The sequence below is a fragment of the Prionailurus bengalensis genome, chromosome D4 (assembly GCF_016509475.1).
Source record: "Prionailurus bengalensis isolate Pbe53 chromosome D4, Fcat_Pben_1.1_paternal_pri, whole genome shotgun sequence".
Lineage (NCBI taxonomy): Eukaryota > Metazoa > Chordata > Mammalia > Carnivora > Felidae > Prionailurus > Prionailurus bengalensis.
In genome coordinates, this window is record NC_057359.1 from 41,388,211 (window position 1) to 41,406,684 (window position 18,474).

Sequence of the window (18,474 nt, forward strand, 5' to 3'; positions counted from 1 at the left end):
TCTATTTTATTATTCAAATTATAGAGATCTTATCTGTTGTATTCTTGTAGTGTCAATGATAACTCAGAACTGAAAAGAACTTTGTGACTAAACTTTTTATAGAACAAGGTAAATGGGACTGGGGAGAAGGGAAATCTTTTAAGAATATAGATTTCTCTTCAAAGCATATTTTGAGTTGTACAAAGAAAACCACTTATTTTCTCAGAAATTTTGCTTTTAATGGATTGGACCCCTTGCATTTCAGCACTATGGAAAATACTTTTTAAGTGTTATTTTTTAAAAAGATTAATCTTTTAAATGTGAAGACAAAACAGGGTATTCTGGAAGCAGGTCACTACTTTTCAGTGGTACTTTTATTGTATGTTACTTTGCCAAAGAATTCTAGTCAATTGGTAAGTGCTAGAATTTGGGAGATGGCTATTTGGAAGCTTCCTTGTTTCTTCTACATATACCGATTTTTTCCCATCTAATGAAATTTTGCCTAAAATTATTTTTAAAAGACAACGTAAACCAAAAGCCACATTCAACATAATAGGAAGAATTAACTGGTGTGTGACTCTGGGTTGGGCTGGTGTATTATGTAAATGATCTGCTCATAAGCTTACTTCAAGTGCAGGATAACTGTGTTACCCCACCACTGACCACCTTGACACATTCCATTTATATTACATTTTCTTGAGGATTGAAAAAGAACATTGGAGGTTTAAGACCAGCTGCTTCTGTTTAAACCCAACTGTTTCAGAGCTGTAGCCACATAGCTAAGGTGTGATGTCATCTCAAAGCTGGACATAATATATTCTAACTGATCCTAAAAGTATATGCATGCCCCCCCCCTTCTGTGCATAATTCCCACGACAGACTGTATTTTAGACATGTGCTCAAAGACACTGTGAAGTTAAAATAAAGAAACCCATACCACCATACCATTTCCCCACATTAATAATTATTTTGGTCCCATTTCCTTCTAATATTTTCGTGACTCTTACAAGAATTCAAGGACATACTAAATACTCATGTAAGAATGATAACATTTCTGGTTATACCTACGGAGATGCAGGCTGTCTCGATGTCCTGGACCTATGGTTCTTTCCATCCGTAAATTTCTGTTTCTATATTGGATAAATATGTGTGTATGAAGATAATATATTGATTTAATTAAAAAGCCACAAGGCAAAGCAGAAATATATATAACAGAAGCTGCGGCTTCTAAGTGAAGCTTCATGAGGAAGCAGTGAACTGTGTACATAGTTAACTTATTCACACCTAGATGCATGGGGAAACATACATACACACATACACAGAGCACAGAGAAAAATGGCGTGCATTACTGGGTAAGATGGCATATGATTCTGCATGCTTAATCATAACAAGCATCAACTGCAACAATCCTCCATGAGCATGGCAGCTTGGTTATCTCATGGTCACTGTGGACAATCTTTACGGTGCATCAAAAACATCTAAGTTGGATTTTTTAATGTTAAGTCCAACATGACTGGCACCCTCCACCCCCAGCAGGAGCAGCCAATGGAGATTTACTGACCTGTCTCTGCTTCGGCGAGAGGGGAAGGCAGCATTGCAGCCAGCCACTGTGCAGACATGCATCTCTTTTAAGTGAACGTTCCTGTAGTGAAGCTTCACACTGTAGGAGCTTTTGAAACTCTTCTTGCACACGTAACAGATTTTGGGGTCTGGGCTAGAACACAGGTCACCTTCTGGGGAGAACTTTTGAGGGCTGCCGTAATTCAGAGACGATGCGAAACTTTCATGCAGGGCTGCCATGCTGGCCCCCCCACCATTGTACAGTCCATACTGGCTCATGTAAAACATGTCGTAAGTGGGATCTGTAAATTCTTCCTTCACCTTGATGACATCCTGGTGAGAGGGCTCACTGTGGTTCTCATCAGGCCTCTCACTGCTCATCAGGACTTTTTCGCTCACTTCACTGTGAATGTGCTCATCGCCTTCCATGGACTCCTCACCTAGTTTGGGCTCTGAAGACTCAGATTCATTCTCATAGTCCCGCTCAGGTTCTTGGTCCTCAGAAGTCATGCTGTCAGCCCTTCTTATTTCAGTCCTTGAAATGCACCGGGTCCTACTATGTTTAGAAAAGTCCTTCACAGAAATGCCTGGACTCATCTCCTCTTGGGAGTGGCAATGATTGTCATGGCTCACATCGTTGACCACAGCTCCGCCATCATTAGGGTCATCATCTTCATCGTCAAACTCATCAGCGGTATCAATGATTTCCTTCTCAATCTTCACAGGCATGCTGGACTTCCTGGGCTTCTTCTTGGGTGCCAGGTCAGCACTGGGCTCATGAGTGGCCATCATCACTACTGGTGCTATGGGCTCAGAGGGTGGTGGGGGGTGCTGCTCTATGGTACCACTGGCTGGAATGATGGGACTGGTTGGGAGGGAGGTTGGAGGACTCACCATTTCCCCCGGAGTGAGTAAACTTCGATAAAATGGAGGAACTGGCTGTACAGTCTTTAGCCCAGAAAAAACCAGCTGGCTAGGCAGAGGATTCTGTAAGACGGGGTCTAATGGGGGAGTGGTAAAACCCATTGGGGGCCGGCCAGGGCTTGTGAGTGTGAGATTTGATTTTGTACTTGCTATAACAGGAGTGGCAGCTCCTGATGTGGCACGAATTAAATCTTTGTCTCGGTTATTTCGTAGCATAGGCATGTGAAGGCGAGGATTAGGGTTCGCACTGTGGCGATTCCGGCTTCGGAGGGAGCTAAAGACCATGTTGCAACCCTCGATGGTGCATCGGTGTTTGATCTTCAGGTGAACAGCATTATAATGAATTTTGAGAGTACCTTTGTCATAGAATGTCTTCCCACATGCATTACAGAACACTCTTCCTTTCCTAGAGGCTGACCCCATCCTTCTCATCCGATGAATCCGGAATGAGCTTTTTGGGTGTTCAGTTTTGGTTAGATCACTGACTGGGGCAGAATTCTGAATGGGGGACACACAGGCTGGCTCAGTTTTGGGCTCCACATTGGTAATGCTGGTCAGGGCATTTCTATTAGGCGTCTGATCATTCTTATAAGGTGTGGGAGATACTTCAGATTCACTGCTCTCATTGTATTCATTCTGGGTTGAAAGGCTTGGTTCCCGCAGCCTCAGTCCTGGTTGCTCTAACAGTAGCCCGTTTGGAGGCAATCCAAGCAGTGGGGCTGAGACTGGGTTTATATACTGGAATGGAAGCAGAAATGCAAGGCTGTTGGGGATGTTTTCGAAATGATGAATGCTGGAAGGGTTGCTGTTCTCTAGGTGAGCAAGAAGGCTGGGACTCCGGGTGCGATTATTGCTCTCAATGAAAGTCCTTATGTCTGAGTCTGTCTTTGAAGATGGTACAGCTACGGCCTGCCCTTCTTTCTCCTGAATTGCCATCAGCTCCACAATGGATTTGGTTTCTCCAAATCGCAGAAACTGCTGAAGGGTGATGATTTCCTCTTCTCGAGACATGATGGCCCAGCGGTCCAGCACCTTGCCGGCAGCATCCTAGAGGCCACATCAAAGAAACAACAAAGATAAACACAAAAACTTATTGATTGTGCATAATTATTCAATGCAACTGAAGGAGCTCTGCCTGCTCATGAAACACCAAGAGTGACAGCAGAAAACAACACACAAGCACTGTTCATAAAAGTCAACCCACAATGCAAACTTTTCTGCCATGCAATTGCAGTAATTACAGTCACAGAGAAACAGATTTGAGTTTAATGTCAAAGCAAACAAAATGTAGACCACTGGGGCTCTATTATGTAAAATGCCTTCACTACTGCTATTTTAACAATGGTCTATATAGTATGCAACTATTTAGCACATATTAGTATAAGACGTGAACACTTGCTGTGCGACATAGTATAAATGCAAAAAATGGTACCTTAATCTGTATGAAATAGGGACACCATAGGAAGGGATTAAGCACATTTTGTGGAATTTACTTCTTCAACACAAGCAGACATGGTACTGGATTTAAAGATGAAAATTCCTTTAAATAGGAGCTACTGTATAACTTTCTGAATTAAAAAGATGAAAAAAAGTAGCTTTGCCTTCTGTGCCCCCAATTACTAAGGTGTGTTTTTTTCTCTTTTTTTAATAGCTATATTTTAGTGTCATTTACTAATAGGCAATCTCATAAGGTAGAATAAGGAAAAACAGTAATTATACTTTTCCTGAAAATTGATTGTAATCCTAGGATTCAAAGTTTGAGTTAGACTTTAAGTATTTGACTTTTTTTTAATGATATTCTTATAAATGACAGTTATAGATATTTAGAAAGTAAACATGTGATGGATTTAGATAGAATAAATGTGTAAAAATGTTGTCTCTTAACATCCTCCTCTGATAGCAAAGGGAGTCCATAGAGAATACACATCAGTAATCACCAGACTATGTGTTGTTAAATATACATTAAAAAGCATTTCACACTTTCATTTTTGCTAGTAACTATGAGATTTGCCTGGAGGTAGGACTTAAAAATCCTGCAATGTAATGTCAGGCAATCCATTTCAGCACAGATTGAGAGAAATGTATTCAAATGCTTAAATAATGACTCCATCATTTTCTAGAGCACAGCTTCTTCCTAACCAAGACAGGACACTTCACAACCTCTGTGAATAATACTTGCCCCAACCCTGCCTATCAATTTAAGAATGCATAAAATCTTCTAAAAAACCAAAACTAGATATTAATTACAAAAATAAAAATCATAACTTTACAATAGGGAAATCTAGCAGACACCACCTTAACCAAGTAATCGATGTGAACATCACCAATGTTAAGCATCATCATGTACTTTCCAATATTTACTGAGAAAAGCACATCATCCCTTTCTTGCTAAAAGCTGTATAACCTCAATCTAATCACAAGAAAACATCAGATAAGCCAAAATTGAAGGGCATCCTACAAAAGAGTGGCTAGTACTCTTCAAAGTGCAGTAAAGAGTAAATCAGTAAAGATTAAAACAAAAAAAGGACCAAAGAATGGTTACAGATTAGAGGGAACCAAGCAAACAGGACAAATAAATGTAATATGAGATTCTAGAGCTCCCAGGCCAGAAAAAGGCCCTCAGTGGGGAAACTGGCAAAAGCTGAATAAAATCTCTAGATCAGTTAATAGTATGGTATCAATCTTAATTTCTTAGTTTTATCCATTGTGCTGTGTTTATGTAGAATGTTTCATTAGGGGAAGCAGGATAAAGGGAATTATACTATTTTTGCAATGGGAAATTCTGCCTTATAGATAGTTCTACTCAGCCTTGTGATATAAAATTCTCTCTGGACCAAAACTGTATGGTCTGAACCACGAAAACTAGCTCGATTGTAAGGAGATATGTATCATTTATTTAAATCGCTTTACAAAGAACAAGCTCTAATAGTTACGTGCATTGCTTTATAAGGCTTACTCTAGCATTGTATCATTTTACATAAAGTATATGTGTGGGTGTGTGCGTGTGGATGTCCATTCCTACATAAACTGGCCCTCCCTCATTTTGTAGATAACATGAGCCTTCAGGTTAAATATCCTCATGCAGGTATCTTCTCAGAACACTTAGATGATGATGTGTATACATGGTGACTCTGCATGATCCTGGAGTCCTGCAATAGCTAGTTTTTAGAAGTATCACTCAAAGCAAACGGTCTCCTTACAAACCTGTTTTGGAATGGGGGGGTGGGAAACAAGGGGGAACATTGGTGCTATAGGTAAATAGAAAAATAAATTGTGATTTTGTATAGATTATCTCATTTGAACCTCATAATAGCTTCCAGAGCTGAGCAAATGTTTACCAGATGAGGGACCAGGGGTGAAGGAAAGGGGGATGGCTGGTTGAAATTGCCAAGATGCTAACTTAGGGTCTCGGACTCCAATCCAGAAATTCTGACTCTAAGTTCATTGAGTGTAATGACTGTCATCCATAATGTCATTTCCCAGGTGGGCACAGTGGGTCTGTGACAAGAAATAGGACTTCTCCTGAACAAGTCTGGTCTCTGAAGCACTGTAATGTCCTCCTCCACACTGTTTTTCTTTTAGCATCAAATCCACTCTCTTAATTGTTCTTTTATGGAAGCTTTTACTATGGATTGTGTCTCAGGCTGAAACGCAACTTGAGCAGCACACAGTCATTTCTTCCCCAGGTAGCCTTCACCTAAATCTGCATGTCGATAATGTACTTACACAGCTGGCAGCCTCTGGTATTAAAACAGCCCTTAGAAACCATAGCAACTGATCAAACCCACCTGAGGCATCTCCTTTCCATCACCCTCCTATCTTCTTTCCTCCAACGGAACACAGCAGTCCCATATGGTTTCTCTTTCCTCCTGGCCCTCCACAATGCCTGCCGCTATTTCTAAAACCACTGCCTTTCAGACCTCTTTTAGTCCTGAGTAGCTGTCTTTGCTAAAATGGAACTGTTACGTTAAACCACTTACTTCTAGTGGAATAGGTCCAGGTAAGCAAGATTTAGAACTTTGCTCGTAGCCTGAATCATAAAAGAGACGCTTCATTTATAGTGGTAATGGAAACAGCAATTTATACTACATAGAAGAACAACATAACATCTTTGCAAACAAACGTGCTTGGGAACAGGATAGACATCTACATTACATACTCAAACTAGGGTCTTCCTGACAGGGCACCCTCTGAATCCAGGCAATATGAAGTGCCACAGAAGTTCTTTCCAAAGAAGCCACCATTCATATTTGATCAAAGTTATCTACTACCATTGTAGAGCAACTGCAGAAAGAAACAAGTTGACTTTCTTATACAACATAATGGGTATGCCAGCTCAATGCTACAGATGGCTATCAGGTTTAGCACATCCTTGGATAAACTGGTTGAATGGGACTTGGAAATCATTAAGGGGAAAAAGGAAGGCCTGGGTTCTTTTTCCCTGAAGATCTCAGTGACAGAGGTAAACATGGTCTGGTGTAGTGATTCTCAAAACAGTGGCTTGAGAGAATTCCATGCATGTTCTATATGCTATTTGAAAGGGACCAGAGGGGCGCCTGGGTGGCGCAGTCAGTTAAGCGTCCGACTTCAGCCAGGTCACGATCTCGTGGTCCGTGAGTTCGAGCCCGGCGTCGGGCTCTGGGCTGAGGGCTCAGAGCCTGGAGCCTGTTTCCGATTCTGTGTCTCCCTCTCTCTCTGACCCTCCCCCGTTCATGCTCTGTCTCTCTCTGTCCCAAAAATAAATAAACATTGAAAAAAAAAAATTAAAAAAAAAAAAAAAAAAAAAGAAAGGGACCAGAATCTTTTTTTTTTTTTTTTTTAATTTTTAAACCAGTCTGTAAATAATTGAGAGTAACCATTTGGAAAACTTCTGGGCTATTTGACACTGCTGAAACAACAAAAAGCATGATTTTTTTCATTAATTTATTTTTATTTTATTTAATAAGTATTGGCTCAAAACTGATGGAGGTGGGGAGAACTGGTCCTTCCTCACAGGTAATTTGAGAAGTACAGATCTAGAATCTCAGCCCCCTTACATATCAAATAAACTTTACCAGGGTGAATAAGAGCCATAAAAAAGAGTTATTCTATTATCACAGAATAAGCATTTAAAAAACAAATTATGTTAGACCAGCATGAATATTGTGATTGCCGACCAACCCATATGGGGACACTGGTCTTGCATAAGAATAATAAATCACATCAGAGTGTATAACTGGATCTTATCCTTCCCAGTCCATTCTGTAGTTTGTGAGTCAGTTCCTTAAGTTCCCATTTGAAACTAGAGTTCAGTGACCTTTAAACCTTTACACTGGGAATTTTTATTTACAAAATGAGGATAATAAGATTTACCCTGTTAAGTGAAATGCAAGGTATTATTGTAAGTATTGATTTCCTGTGAAATAACCAGTTATACTATTAATTAAAAGATGAGCAACACCAAATAATCCTGACTTATAAACCAGTTTTACTGGGTTCAGAAGAAGTATAAAACACTTAAAATATTTACATGTAAGTATTTTAGATGAAAAGACTTCCTTTTATTTTTGCTGGAACTGGTGATTATCACTCAGTAGAAATCTGGCACCTAGTTCTACGTGGCTCTGCTGAGTAATGTTTTAAAATCTTTTCTGCAGTAGAATCAACTGTCATGGTTTCAATGGCTTTATTTAAGCCTTTTCTTCACATCAAAACACCTTATATAACCTATAGTTTTAAAAGTAAAAGTAAAAGTAAAGTAAAGTTGACTGATTTTTCTTATTTCAGGGAAAGAGACAGTAGGGAAGGAAAGGATGTAAAGAAATGGAAGAGAGACCAGATGAGAAACTTTGGGATAATTAGACTGTCGGGTGACTTCAAGCCCACAGACTCCCCAGTCCAAGAAGGAACCCATCTGTGTTCATGGCAGGCCACTACCATGCTATAGCACAGAGGGAAAGCAAAGCCTTTCTTTCTGTCCATGAATGGAAATGAGGGAGGAAATACTGAACACAGCAGAGTTCTGGAACTTATTTTCTCTCACATTATTCAAATTATTAAGAAGTAAGAAGATTGTTTAACTCTAAAAGACAAGCACAGAATAATTTAATTTTCTATTCTATTACATGAACTTCTTGTCAGTCAAGTTTAAGGCATATTTTTTTAAAAAATCCTAAAAATGATTAGCCAAGAACTAAAACTATTTCCCCTTTGGTATACTTTTAAATCTTTTACTTAAATGACATTGAGCTGTAGAGAATGCTGACCACCTAGAACAAAATCAGAAATTTATGAGCTGTACTTTTTGATTCCATGTATAGATTTGAACTGTGTTATCTTAAGAAATTATTCCAACATAACCATATTGGCAACTTATTTTCATGACCAATTTTCCATTGGAATTTTCTATTTTCTATCCTTCAGGATTAATTCAAATATCAAGGCAAGAGGAATAGGGTTGGGTAGAAGGTGTAGACTTACCAAATTTCAAGACTATCTAGCTTGGTACTCTATCAGGTAAAATTTAACAGTAATTGCAGGGTTAAAATTGAAGAAGCAATGCTATGAATCATAAATTTTACCTGGTTTTCTAGATGTTTAAGTCTTAAGGGCAAACAAAGAATGGGACAGCTATACTGTGGAATACTACTAAGCACTTGAAAAGGAATAAACTAGTGATACACAGTAAAACATGGAAGAATCTCAAAAGCATTAATGTTAAAAATCAAAGAAATAAGACCCCCCTAGAACTACCATTCTACCATTCCATGCATGGAAATTCTGGGAAAGGTTAGACTGTAGACACAGAGGGGAGATCAGTGGTTACCAGGGGTGGAGGGTGGGGGAAAAGGGCTGACTGCAAAGAACACTGGAGAAGTTTTTGGGGTGATGGAAATGTTCTATAACATGACTGTATTGATGTTTACATGAATATATACTTAAAATTGGTAGGTTTTATTGTATGCAAAGTATACCTCAATGAAGTTGACTCAAAACATTAAATCATGCAAACTGCATGAAATCTCACACTTAGAGCTCAACATTAATAATTCATCCTATTTACAGACCATTTGCTTATTTCCTGCATTGTTTTGTGACAAGAATAACAAACACACATCTCTTCCATTCTCTCCCACAATCCACTGTGACATGGGGAGTAAGTAAAAATTTCTTTTTTTCTACCTAAAAGATTATTTTTTGCTAATATTTTATAAGTGGCTTTACAGTAATATGTTATTGATTTAGAAAAAGCTTTACATATATTAGGGTAAAAGGTCAAATATTTTTACCAAAGGGGTGTGCAGTCCTAAAACCTTGGAGACTGCTTCTCTGCACAGTTAATACTGACGTGTGGCAGCCGTGTACTGAGTGCACGCACCTTCACAAACACTTTGGATGATGTTGATGAGAAGCAGTCAGCTAGTTTGCCTTAGCCTGCCTCCACCTAACTTTGTGCTGGACTCTTGATTATGTGGACATGTGTCAAGATGTGACCCGGAAATTAGGAAATATACCATCTAACTTCTGGGTCACCTCAGGAGCAAGCGATGGGCTCAGACCATTACTGCAGATCATATGAGTGGGGGCATTCCACCAACTTAATAGACAGGATCTGCGAATGGAGAGATCATGGGTGCTACTCATGGGTGGATAGGGTAGGCTCTGAGGACTAGAAGTAGCAGCAGCTTGAGAAAGACACTCTGTGGAAGGGAAGCCTTTGAATATAATGCACAGTTTAAAAAAAAAGATAGAAGTCATAAAACTTTTGGTCCTCGTTTGTCCCATTCTCCCACAGTGACCTGTTTTAGAACTCAGATGGGTCCATATGTAACATGCAGATATTTCCATTTAAGTTGTCTTTCTCAAGTAAAGCCACTATTAAAACTTTTCTCTTTAGCCAAAAATTTTAACTGATCTGGGTGCTCTCTGTTTATATCACAGCCAATTCCTCCCTGCCCCCCTTTTGATTAAATTTTATTTATCTCTATAATTTATATGACTTGGCAATCCTAAGCATGAATGGGCCAAAGTTTTGTGTGTCTATGTGCCTGCACGTGTGTGTGTGTGTGTGTGTGTGTGTGTGTGTGTGTGTGTAACAGACAAGAAGGGGACATGAACAGAAATGGCAAAAGAAAAAAATTATTGGAAGTAAAAGATTCTGGGAAGTACTTAGGGAAATTTTTTAAGCAATGTTGTGATAATTTCTGAGAAACACTTGAAATTATGTGGGAAAAGAACTTGGCATGCTTATTTGTTTTAGCAAATTTACATTTAAACACATATTTCTTGGAGGGCGCTGACTGAGAAAGATGCACCACTAGCATATACAATGTACAGTGGAACAGTTTGGTTGTGTAAGTAAACAAAATTATACCATTCTTTATTCACACAGAGCTCTTTTATGTGATTGTGCTTTTCCACTATTTTAGGCTAATGTTTCTAGGCCAGCTGAAACAACTGTGCTATGTGTAGGCAGAATGAAAAATACTCACTTATACCATGATTGCACCAAATGGTTCAAATTAGACTTGATAAAAAAAAAATCAACATTTGTTTTGGGAAATGAAAACTCTACTCAATTTCTATGATTTGGAAATTCGTATTTTGCAGAATTTCTCAAGAGCATCACTTTACCTTCAAAATATAAAGCTGACCAGTCACATTTTTGTTTCCTCAGCTCCTCTCTAGGACAGAGGTGTCCCATGAAAAAGAATCAGTGGGGGGGCGCCTGGGTGGCTTGGTCGGTTAAGCGTCCGACTTTGGCTCAGGTCATGATCTCACGGTCCGTGGGTTCGAGCCCCGCATTGGGCTCTGTGCTGACAGCTCAGAGCCTGGAGACTGTTTCAGATTCTGTGTCTCCCTCTCTCTCTGACCCTCCCCCGTTCATGCTCTGTCTCTGTCTCAAAAATAAATAGACGTTAAAAAAAATTTAGAAAAAGAATCAATGGGGTGTGACACAGACAGAAAAGAAAAACTTCCCAATGACAATAATCAAGAGTGGACTTTATTTGTTAACAGTTATCCACATGAACATCCCCCTTGGAAAACAAATGTGCTTTCCTCATCAACCCAAGATCATCATTGTCACTTAATAAGTGTGCAAACATTAGAGCTAGGTATATTTTGGTTTGCTGTGATTACAGAAACTGGCGATAAATTCAATATGCCCAGATTATAAAGACCTGGACTTGAAATATCTTCCTGATTCCTCCTTTTTCCCCTTAAGGAGAAATGAATACTATAGGAATAGCCACCAATGGTTAGAATGTTAGAGCTCTCAGAAAACTTTGTATTACAGAATTTCCTGTCAAAAGATAAACCTTACTGGTCCTTGTGAGCTGACATGCTAACACTGAAGTCTCCCCTCTATACTCGTTGCATATAGGGACTGGCCCCAAAAGAGTTACTGATCATACAGAGACTATGACTATGATACTTGGTTCACTCTTATTGTACATGAACCTCACTATAAATCAGTCTGGTAACCTTCAAAATGCTGGATTATGGAGAATGGTGGTATACTGAGGCTATACATATCAAATTACTTGCATAAAAAGCATAAAGTCAAGGAATGCCTCTCCATGGATGGAACTGGAAGTGTGATGCACATGGCCCTTGACTGGAGTGGGCAGCAGGAGAAAAAAGCATCGTGGGGATTTTATATGACTTCTAGGTACTGGGGTTGATATTTTCCAGTATATAAATCTCTACCATTTCTTTTTCTGATCCACATTTGAAATTGTTTTTTACGGTGAAAAAGATGTCTTTTAAGAGAAAAAAAAAATACTGAAAAATTGAACAATACATCCTCTCAAACTGATCACCTCTCTAACCAAAATAACATTATCAAGATGCCAGGGCACTAGTTTTAAACGGTTCTTGTATTTTTTAAAACATAGTGTTTGAGTTTTGATAAAAAATTCACTTTGCTATGTTCTTCATTATGGACCAGATAAGAATATATAATTCATAGAGGACTCTCACTTTTTTCCCCCTTAGTAACAGTCTGTACAGCATTTTATTTTAAAAACTGTGATTATGATAGATTACTCCAGGATTACAACATATTTAATCACAGAAGCTCCAGCTTAGCTCTATTGAAGGCCTGTCAGGATTTCTTCTTTGTACCCAGGAATTTTAGCTGGTCTGGCTTAAAACAAGGCATACAGATTTCCTCTATGGGCATCTGTTTGCAAATAAATAAGGCAGGTGCCTTGCTTTGCCATATAAAAAAAAATTCAGAGGAGTAAATTACACTCTATAATGTCTAGAGTTGCACTTCAAAGATTCAAAAAGTACTTTTCAAATTACTTAGCTCTGTATTAAATCAAACCTGAGGAACTTTTAAAGACATGACATATTTCAATGCTTAATAATAGTATCTTAGGAATCACTTAAGTTTCAAAGTAGAGAATCTTAAATCCAGCTGATATTCCTAGAATACCAAACTCCAACATAAAATTATCTGTGTGTCCTTAACATAAACACAGAATATCTAACTGTACTGTAGATAAAACAGCATTTGTATCTTAAAAAAATCTTTTTTAGTTTATTATTTGATGGAGAGAGAGTGTGCAGGAGGGGCAGAGAGAGAGAATCCCAAGCAGGTTCCATGCGGTGGTCATGGAGCCTGGCTCGGGGCTTGATCCCACAACCGGGAGATAATGACCTGAGCCAAAACCAAGAGTTGGATGCTTAATTGACTGAGCCACCCAGGTGCCCCAAACAGAATTTTTATCTTAAAGTTTCAGATTTTGATTCATTTAATATAACTTATGAGTAGTCAACCTTAGAGAGAAATAAAGAAAATAAGTAAATAACACCTAAATTCTAGTCTTGGTTTTGCCAGTGACTAGCTGTGTGGTGTCAAGTAACCAATACCCAGTTTCGGTTTTCTCCTGTGTAAGAAGGACAGTCTTACTAAACTTCTATGCCTTGATAAACCAAAATTCCATTATGTGACTCTCTAATTCCATCACTCAAGTATCTATGCCTAGAATATGGACACACAAATAATTAAAAGAATATTTTTTAATGTTTATTTTTGAGAGAGAGAGAGAGAGAGAGAGAGAGAGAGAGAATGCACAAGTGGGGGAAGGGCAGAGAGGGAGACAGAGGATCTGAAGCGGGGTCTGAGCTGTCAGCACAGAGCGCAACACAGGGCTCAAACTCCCGAGCCATGAGATCATGACCTGAGCTGAAGTCAGGCACTTAAGGGACTGAGCCGCCCAGGCGCCCCAACAAATAATTTTCATTAAAATGTTTTAAACCCTAGGTTAATATTTTTCCTTTTAACCAACTGTGTACAAATTATTAGAATACATGCATTTATGACTAAAAGCATGCCCTCATCTGAGAGTTACTGTATTATATCCTGTATTCTGGATGCTTCCCTTGATGCTTCTGTCTGGGGCTGTGTATCAGTGACATAATTAGAGGTACTCATTTTTCTGGATTAATTTTTATTCCACGTCAATTCAATGACCAGTTCCAGGGGAAAGTTTGCTTGAAAACTCAAGAAACTGCTCAAGAAGTCCGTAAGAGGCTGTGGGAATCCCTCAAAAATCCCGTTAGGGTTTGTGAGAATTCTGCAGCCTCAGAATTCCAAAATAAATGCTAAACCTCCATAAAGCAATAAGTAACTACCTGTCATCTTCCAGTAATCTTTGCAGTTCCAAGAAGAGTAGTATTTCCATATAAGACCCTCCCCACAACTAAACCCTTTAAATAGACACGAGTTATTCCCTTGAGGATGATCAGCACGGAGATGCCACTGGGTATACCATTTTATCATTCGGGACAGTGAAGGAGCAGTTTGAAATCCTCAGAGACAACACTAGAAACAGGAGGAAGGAAAAGGATGGTCCCTGAAAGTGGTCTTGTTTTCTTCTCCCCTCAGACACCAAGATAAAGCCTGAGTCCTAGGACAGCTATAAATCTACTTGCTTTGCAATAAACAAAACTTACCAGAGCCCTTTCTAACATTTTTGCTTTGAGGTCGACATTTTCTCGTTTGCCTCTCTTTCTGTAACCAAAGTTTTGACACTGAGTTTGTAGAAAGCCTCTATATATCTAGGGGTCTGTGCGGGGGCTTTACATATCTAAACAGAAATGCTAGAGACCTTGGTGTTTCCTGATGTGCTTTCCTATAATGTCTGATAAACAGCACAAACATACGGCAAAAAAAAAAAAATCTTTTTTTTTTCCACTGAAAAGTGATTTTATACATTGGGTAAGGGCCAAAACTTTGGAACAAATTCAAGGCCACAAACTCCAATCTTTGCAATTTTATCTGTGCAACCAAGATACCGAATACTGGTATGTTTTCAGAGCTTCCAAAGCTTGAAAGGATGATTCTATTTCAACATATTATACTTTGAATTACTCTACAACTGAACATGACTGAACAACTCTAAGGAACTTGAACATATTCATTAGCACGTGAGGGAGCAGGGATAGAAAGGGACTGAACACTCACTAGGCAGTATTCCATAAAACAGCAAGGACTGAGTATTCTACAAAACACACGCAGGACAGAGTGTGTGACTGAACAGAAAGATGTATTGGGAGATTTAACTTTGTTCTTCTCTGGGTATAAGAATAGCAGTAGAACACAAAGATTAATTTCCTGCTTTAGCATTCATTAGGGAACAACACATTATTACTTGTAACACATACACGAGGCTGTTGATGGATATACTTTCCTTTGATTGCTCAGATTAAATGTGTTCCTATAAAAGGCACCCCCCCACACGCGTACGTATAATTATAAATCCATGTATGCATTAACAGTTTCTGTATATTTATAAGCAGCTATCAATGTAGATATTAAACATTTTATGTGGCCACAAAGTTGAGGTGATTTGGAGTTGGTGGCTGCCTGAACAAATATAGATCAAAAACAGAATAATCACAGTAAATAATCAATATACGTTACTATAACAAAAAACTCAGAAATTCAAAATAAAGGAGGATAAGAGGAGGAAGCATGCATTACAGAGCAAGGTAATAACCGCGTCTGCATGCCTTAATACCCTCTTGTCCCAGCAGTCCTGACTTTCTAAGCAGCCCACTTCTCCACATTAACGGTAGTCATTTGGAGAGCAGCAAACGTGCCATTAGAAGCACTTTTACAAGTGTATATTCATCCACCAATTAGCTTAATGTGGCCGCTTTCTGCATATTTTCTATCCAGGCTTGCACAAATCTTATTAATATTTCCCCCTAGCGCTTTGACAGATTACCTTGTCATTACGCATCCTGGAGCCTTTTAAACAATATGGGTAAACTACTGTTTGTGAGGTTAATGACAATTATCCCCTAATTACTGCATAAGTCACTCAGTCCACTTTATCTCATAGGCAGGGTTCTGCTCTGTGTATCTGCCATTGTGTCACTGTAAATGAATCTTGTATTGCTGTGTTTATCTGCCACTGCCTTGTAAATTACACTGACGGAAGGATGAACAAATTACTGCGTGTCATCACTTAAATACTGCTTCTGAAATTAAAAAAAAAAGCTTCAACAGAGAGCTTCAATTGTGATTTTAGCAGATCACAATTAGTAAAAACATATTTAATGTCTTATGTTATATATCAAATCCAATAGCTTGGAATTCAGTAGTGGCATCACAACAATATCACTGAGGGTGAGTGGAGGGTGAAGAGCAATGAAGGAAAGAGGAGAAAAAAAGGTGAAACTGAAATCATAACACCAGCTCAACCTCCTGAAGGCATTTCCTACTATTTAATAGTTGATGTGGCATTCTTGAAGTATTCCAAAGATTTGTCAATTCTAAATCAAATTCATTGGGTTAGGGATAAACCACACTCTTCAGTTGGATTATTTACTATTTATTTAGGTCACTTATAACCAGTCCACACATAAAAAACACAGAATCCATAGAATTGAGAACAGATAAAGTAATAAAGACCACAGGCCAAGCCAATTTCATTGTTGCATTTTTAAACATTATTAAACAAGTTCAGAACACTGTTTCTGAAGTTTCATTTGAAATTGTTTAACAATGTTTATATCAATGAAATTAGTGCAGTCCATTGCTCTGTCCAGGTGACTATATCTGCTCTGATACAATCTACAGGGAAAACAGGACAATATGAACATATTTTTCAAAAAGACAGATTGAGTCAATTGCAAATAATGGGAATCTATGATTCTGCAGATTATCAGGTGAATAAACACTTATGTGAGAACAGGTAGAAACATCTGGCTTCCTGAGATGACTGCCATTTAATGAGTATACTAAAACATTTTGCAATGTGAAACACTCAAAATGTCTCCATTTAAATGACACCAAGGTGGCTGGTAGCTGGCAAGCATAAGTAACTGGGCCACACCGATCTGAAGGATGGTCTTCAACTCGCAATGAGTTGGGCGTGTCGAAAGCCTGCATCAAATCTGCTTATGACGGCCACAAGTTTGTAAGGGAGGGCTCATAGCACTGATGATAAAGCTATTTGGTGGAAGCAGGCACGCACGCACGCGCACATACAGTACCTCTTGGTGTACTTGCTGAACAGGCTGGAAGAAAAAGCTGCAGCAGAAAGAAAGGAAAACATAAAAGCCAGAGCTGACAGGCTTCACGGATTCTAAGCACAATCCCTAGGGCTCCCTTGAATCCCCAAAGAATGATTTCAGTGTCTGTCTTGCATTCAGTCAATTCAGCTTCAACCAACAAGTGCTGCAGGCAAAAATGAAAGCTATACAATGTTCTCTTCTTTCAGTGTGTTAGACCACAGTTAAGAGATCTCAGTTAAGACTGACATCACTGTGACAACCACTAACGGGTTAAAACTTTTCCTGATTTTTTTTTTTTTAACTGTTTAGGCTAACTATGGAGACCAAACTGAGGAAAGTGAATTTAAACCATTAACTTTTTCTTTTAATACTTGGTTTTGTTGCCCTTTCTTAAAAACCTTGCTAACGTATTGTCAATGTGGTTGTGGATGGGGGGAGACACAATGTGCATTTAGGGGAGATAAACTCTTGGTGTTTGTGAAGTTTAGTGCTGGCTATAGAAAGGAGACAATCCTGGAAGGATCAATAATAATGCCACAAGGTACCTGGATATAAGTTAGGTGAAGACAGCCATTTAGAAAACAAACAGGAGTATTTCCCCAATCACCTTAACCCACCCTTTATGCATTGTCATCACATTTCTAAAAACTGAGCCTAGGAATATCTCCCTTCCCTTCCTAACAAACTTGCACCTGTTCCTCTACTGTGCACAAAATAAATAATAAATTCCCATACCTGGCATTTGAAGTTCCCTCAATATATACCCAATCTACCTTCCCAACATCATCTCCTGCCAAGACCTCTGATGCTCCAGCCAGTTGCCATAAATGTTCCTGAGTATGGAAAAGTCTTACCTGATTCCGAAACCCTCTCTGTTCTGCCTCTGTCATTCTCTTCTTTCAAGGTCCAACTTAAAGCACTTCATGAAATACTTCCTATCCACCCTCTTTCTCTATTCTCCCCATTCCTAGCAAGAATTACCTGCTCCTTCAGGGATTTGCTCGTACCTCTCTGTCATCTAGGTCTCTTTATCGCAGGATTATGGTGCTTTATATCCCCACTGCCCAGATAAATCAGTGCTGAACGAATTCATTAATACTATGAATGCAGACGTTGGGAGGCAATTTAGAGGTCATCCAGTGCTACTTTTATTATTTTACAGATGAGAATATTCACAAAGAAGTGTCTTGCCCAAGTCAGGAAGCTAAAGTATGTGGTTGACTTGGGACAAGCCACCCAGCTCCCCTGACCCTGTCTAGTACTTTTTCTCAATATTATCCTTTTCTCCTGGCATAATGATTCTTGACTCAGGAAAGAGAACATCCATTCCATTCCAATGCCACATACTGGGTACATGAGTAGATTCCAACCAGTTGGGACTCTCTTCAATCCTATACCAGCCCTAACTGGAAAACATTTTTCCTTGAATTGAACTCCCCTCCTGTCCATCAAGATGATGTCCAACAGAAACATAAAGTCTTTCCCTAAGACCAC

General features: G+C 39.0%; 1 protein-coding gene across 7 annotated transcripts in view; it reads right to left on the bottom strand.

The window, feature by feature from the left end:
• BNC2 (basonuclin 2) overlaps positions 1-18,474 on the bottom strand; it is a 439,383-nt gene that overhangs the window by 24,335 nt on the left and 396,574 nt on the right. For 4 of the 7 annotated variants that reach the window (XM_043567349.1, XM_043567347.1, XM_043567344.1 and 1 more), the window contains one exon: positions 1,541-3,510. In XM_043567349.1, coding sequence (XP_043423284.1) covers positions 1,541-3,510 — 1,970 coding nt within the window. Of the gene's footprint in view, positions 1-1,043; positions 1,110-1,540; positions 3,511-18,474 lie in introns of all 7 variants that reach the window. The other 3 variants (XM_043567348.1, XM_043567346.1, XM_043567343.1) reach the window with 1 other exon arrangement.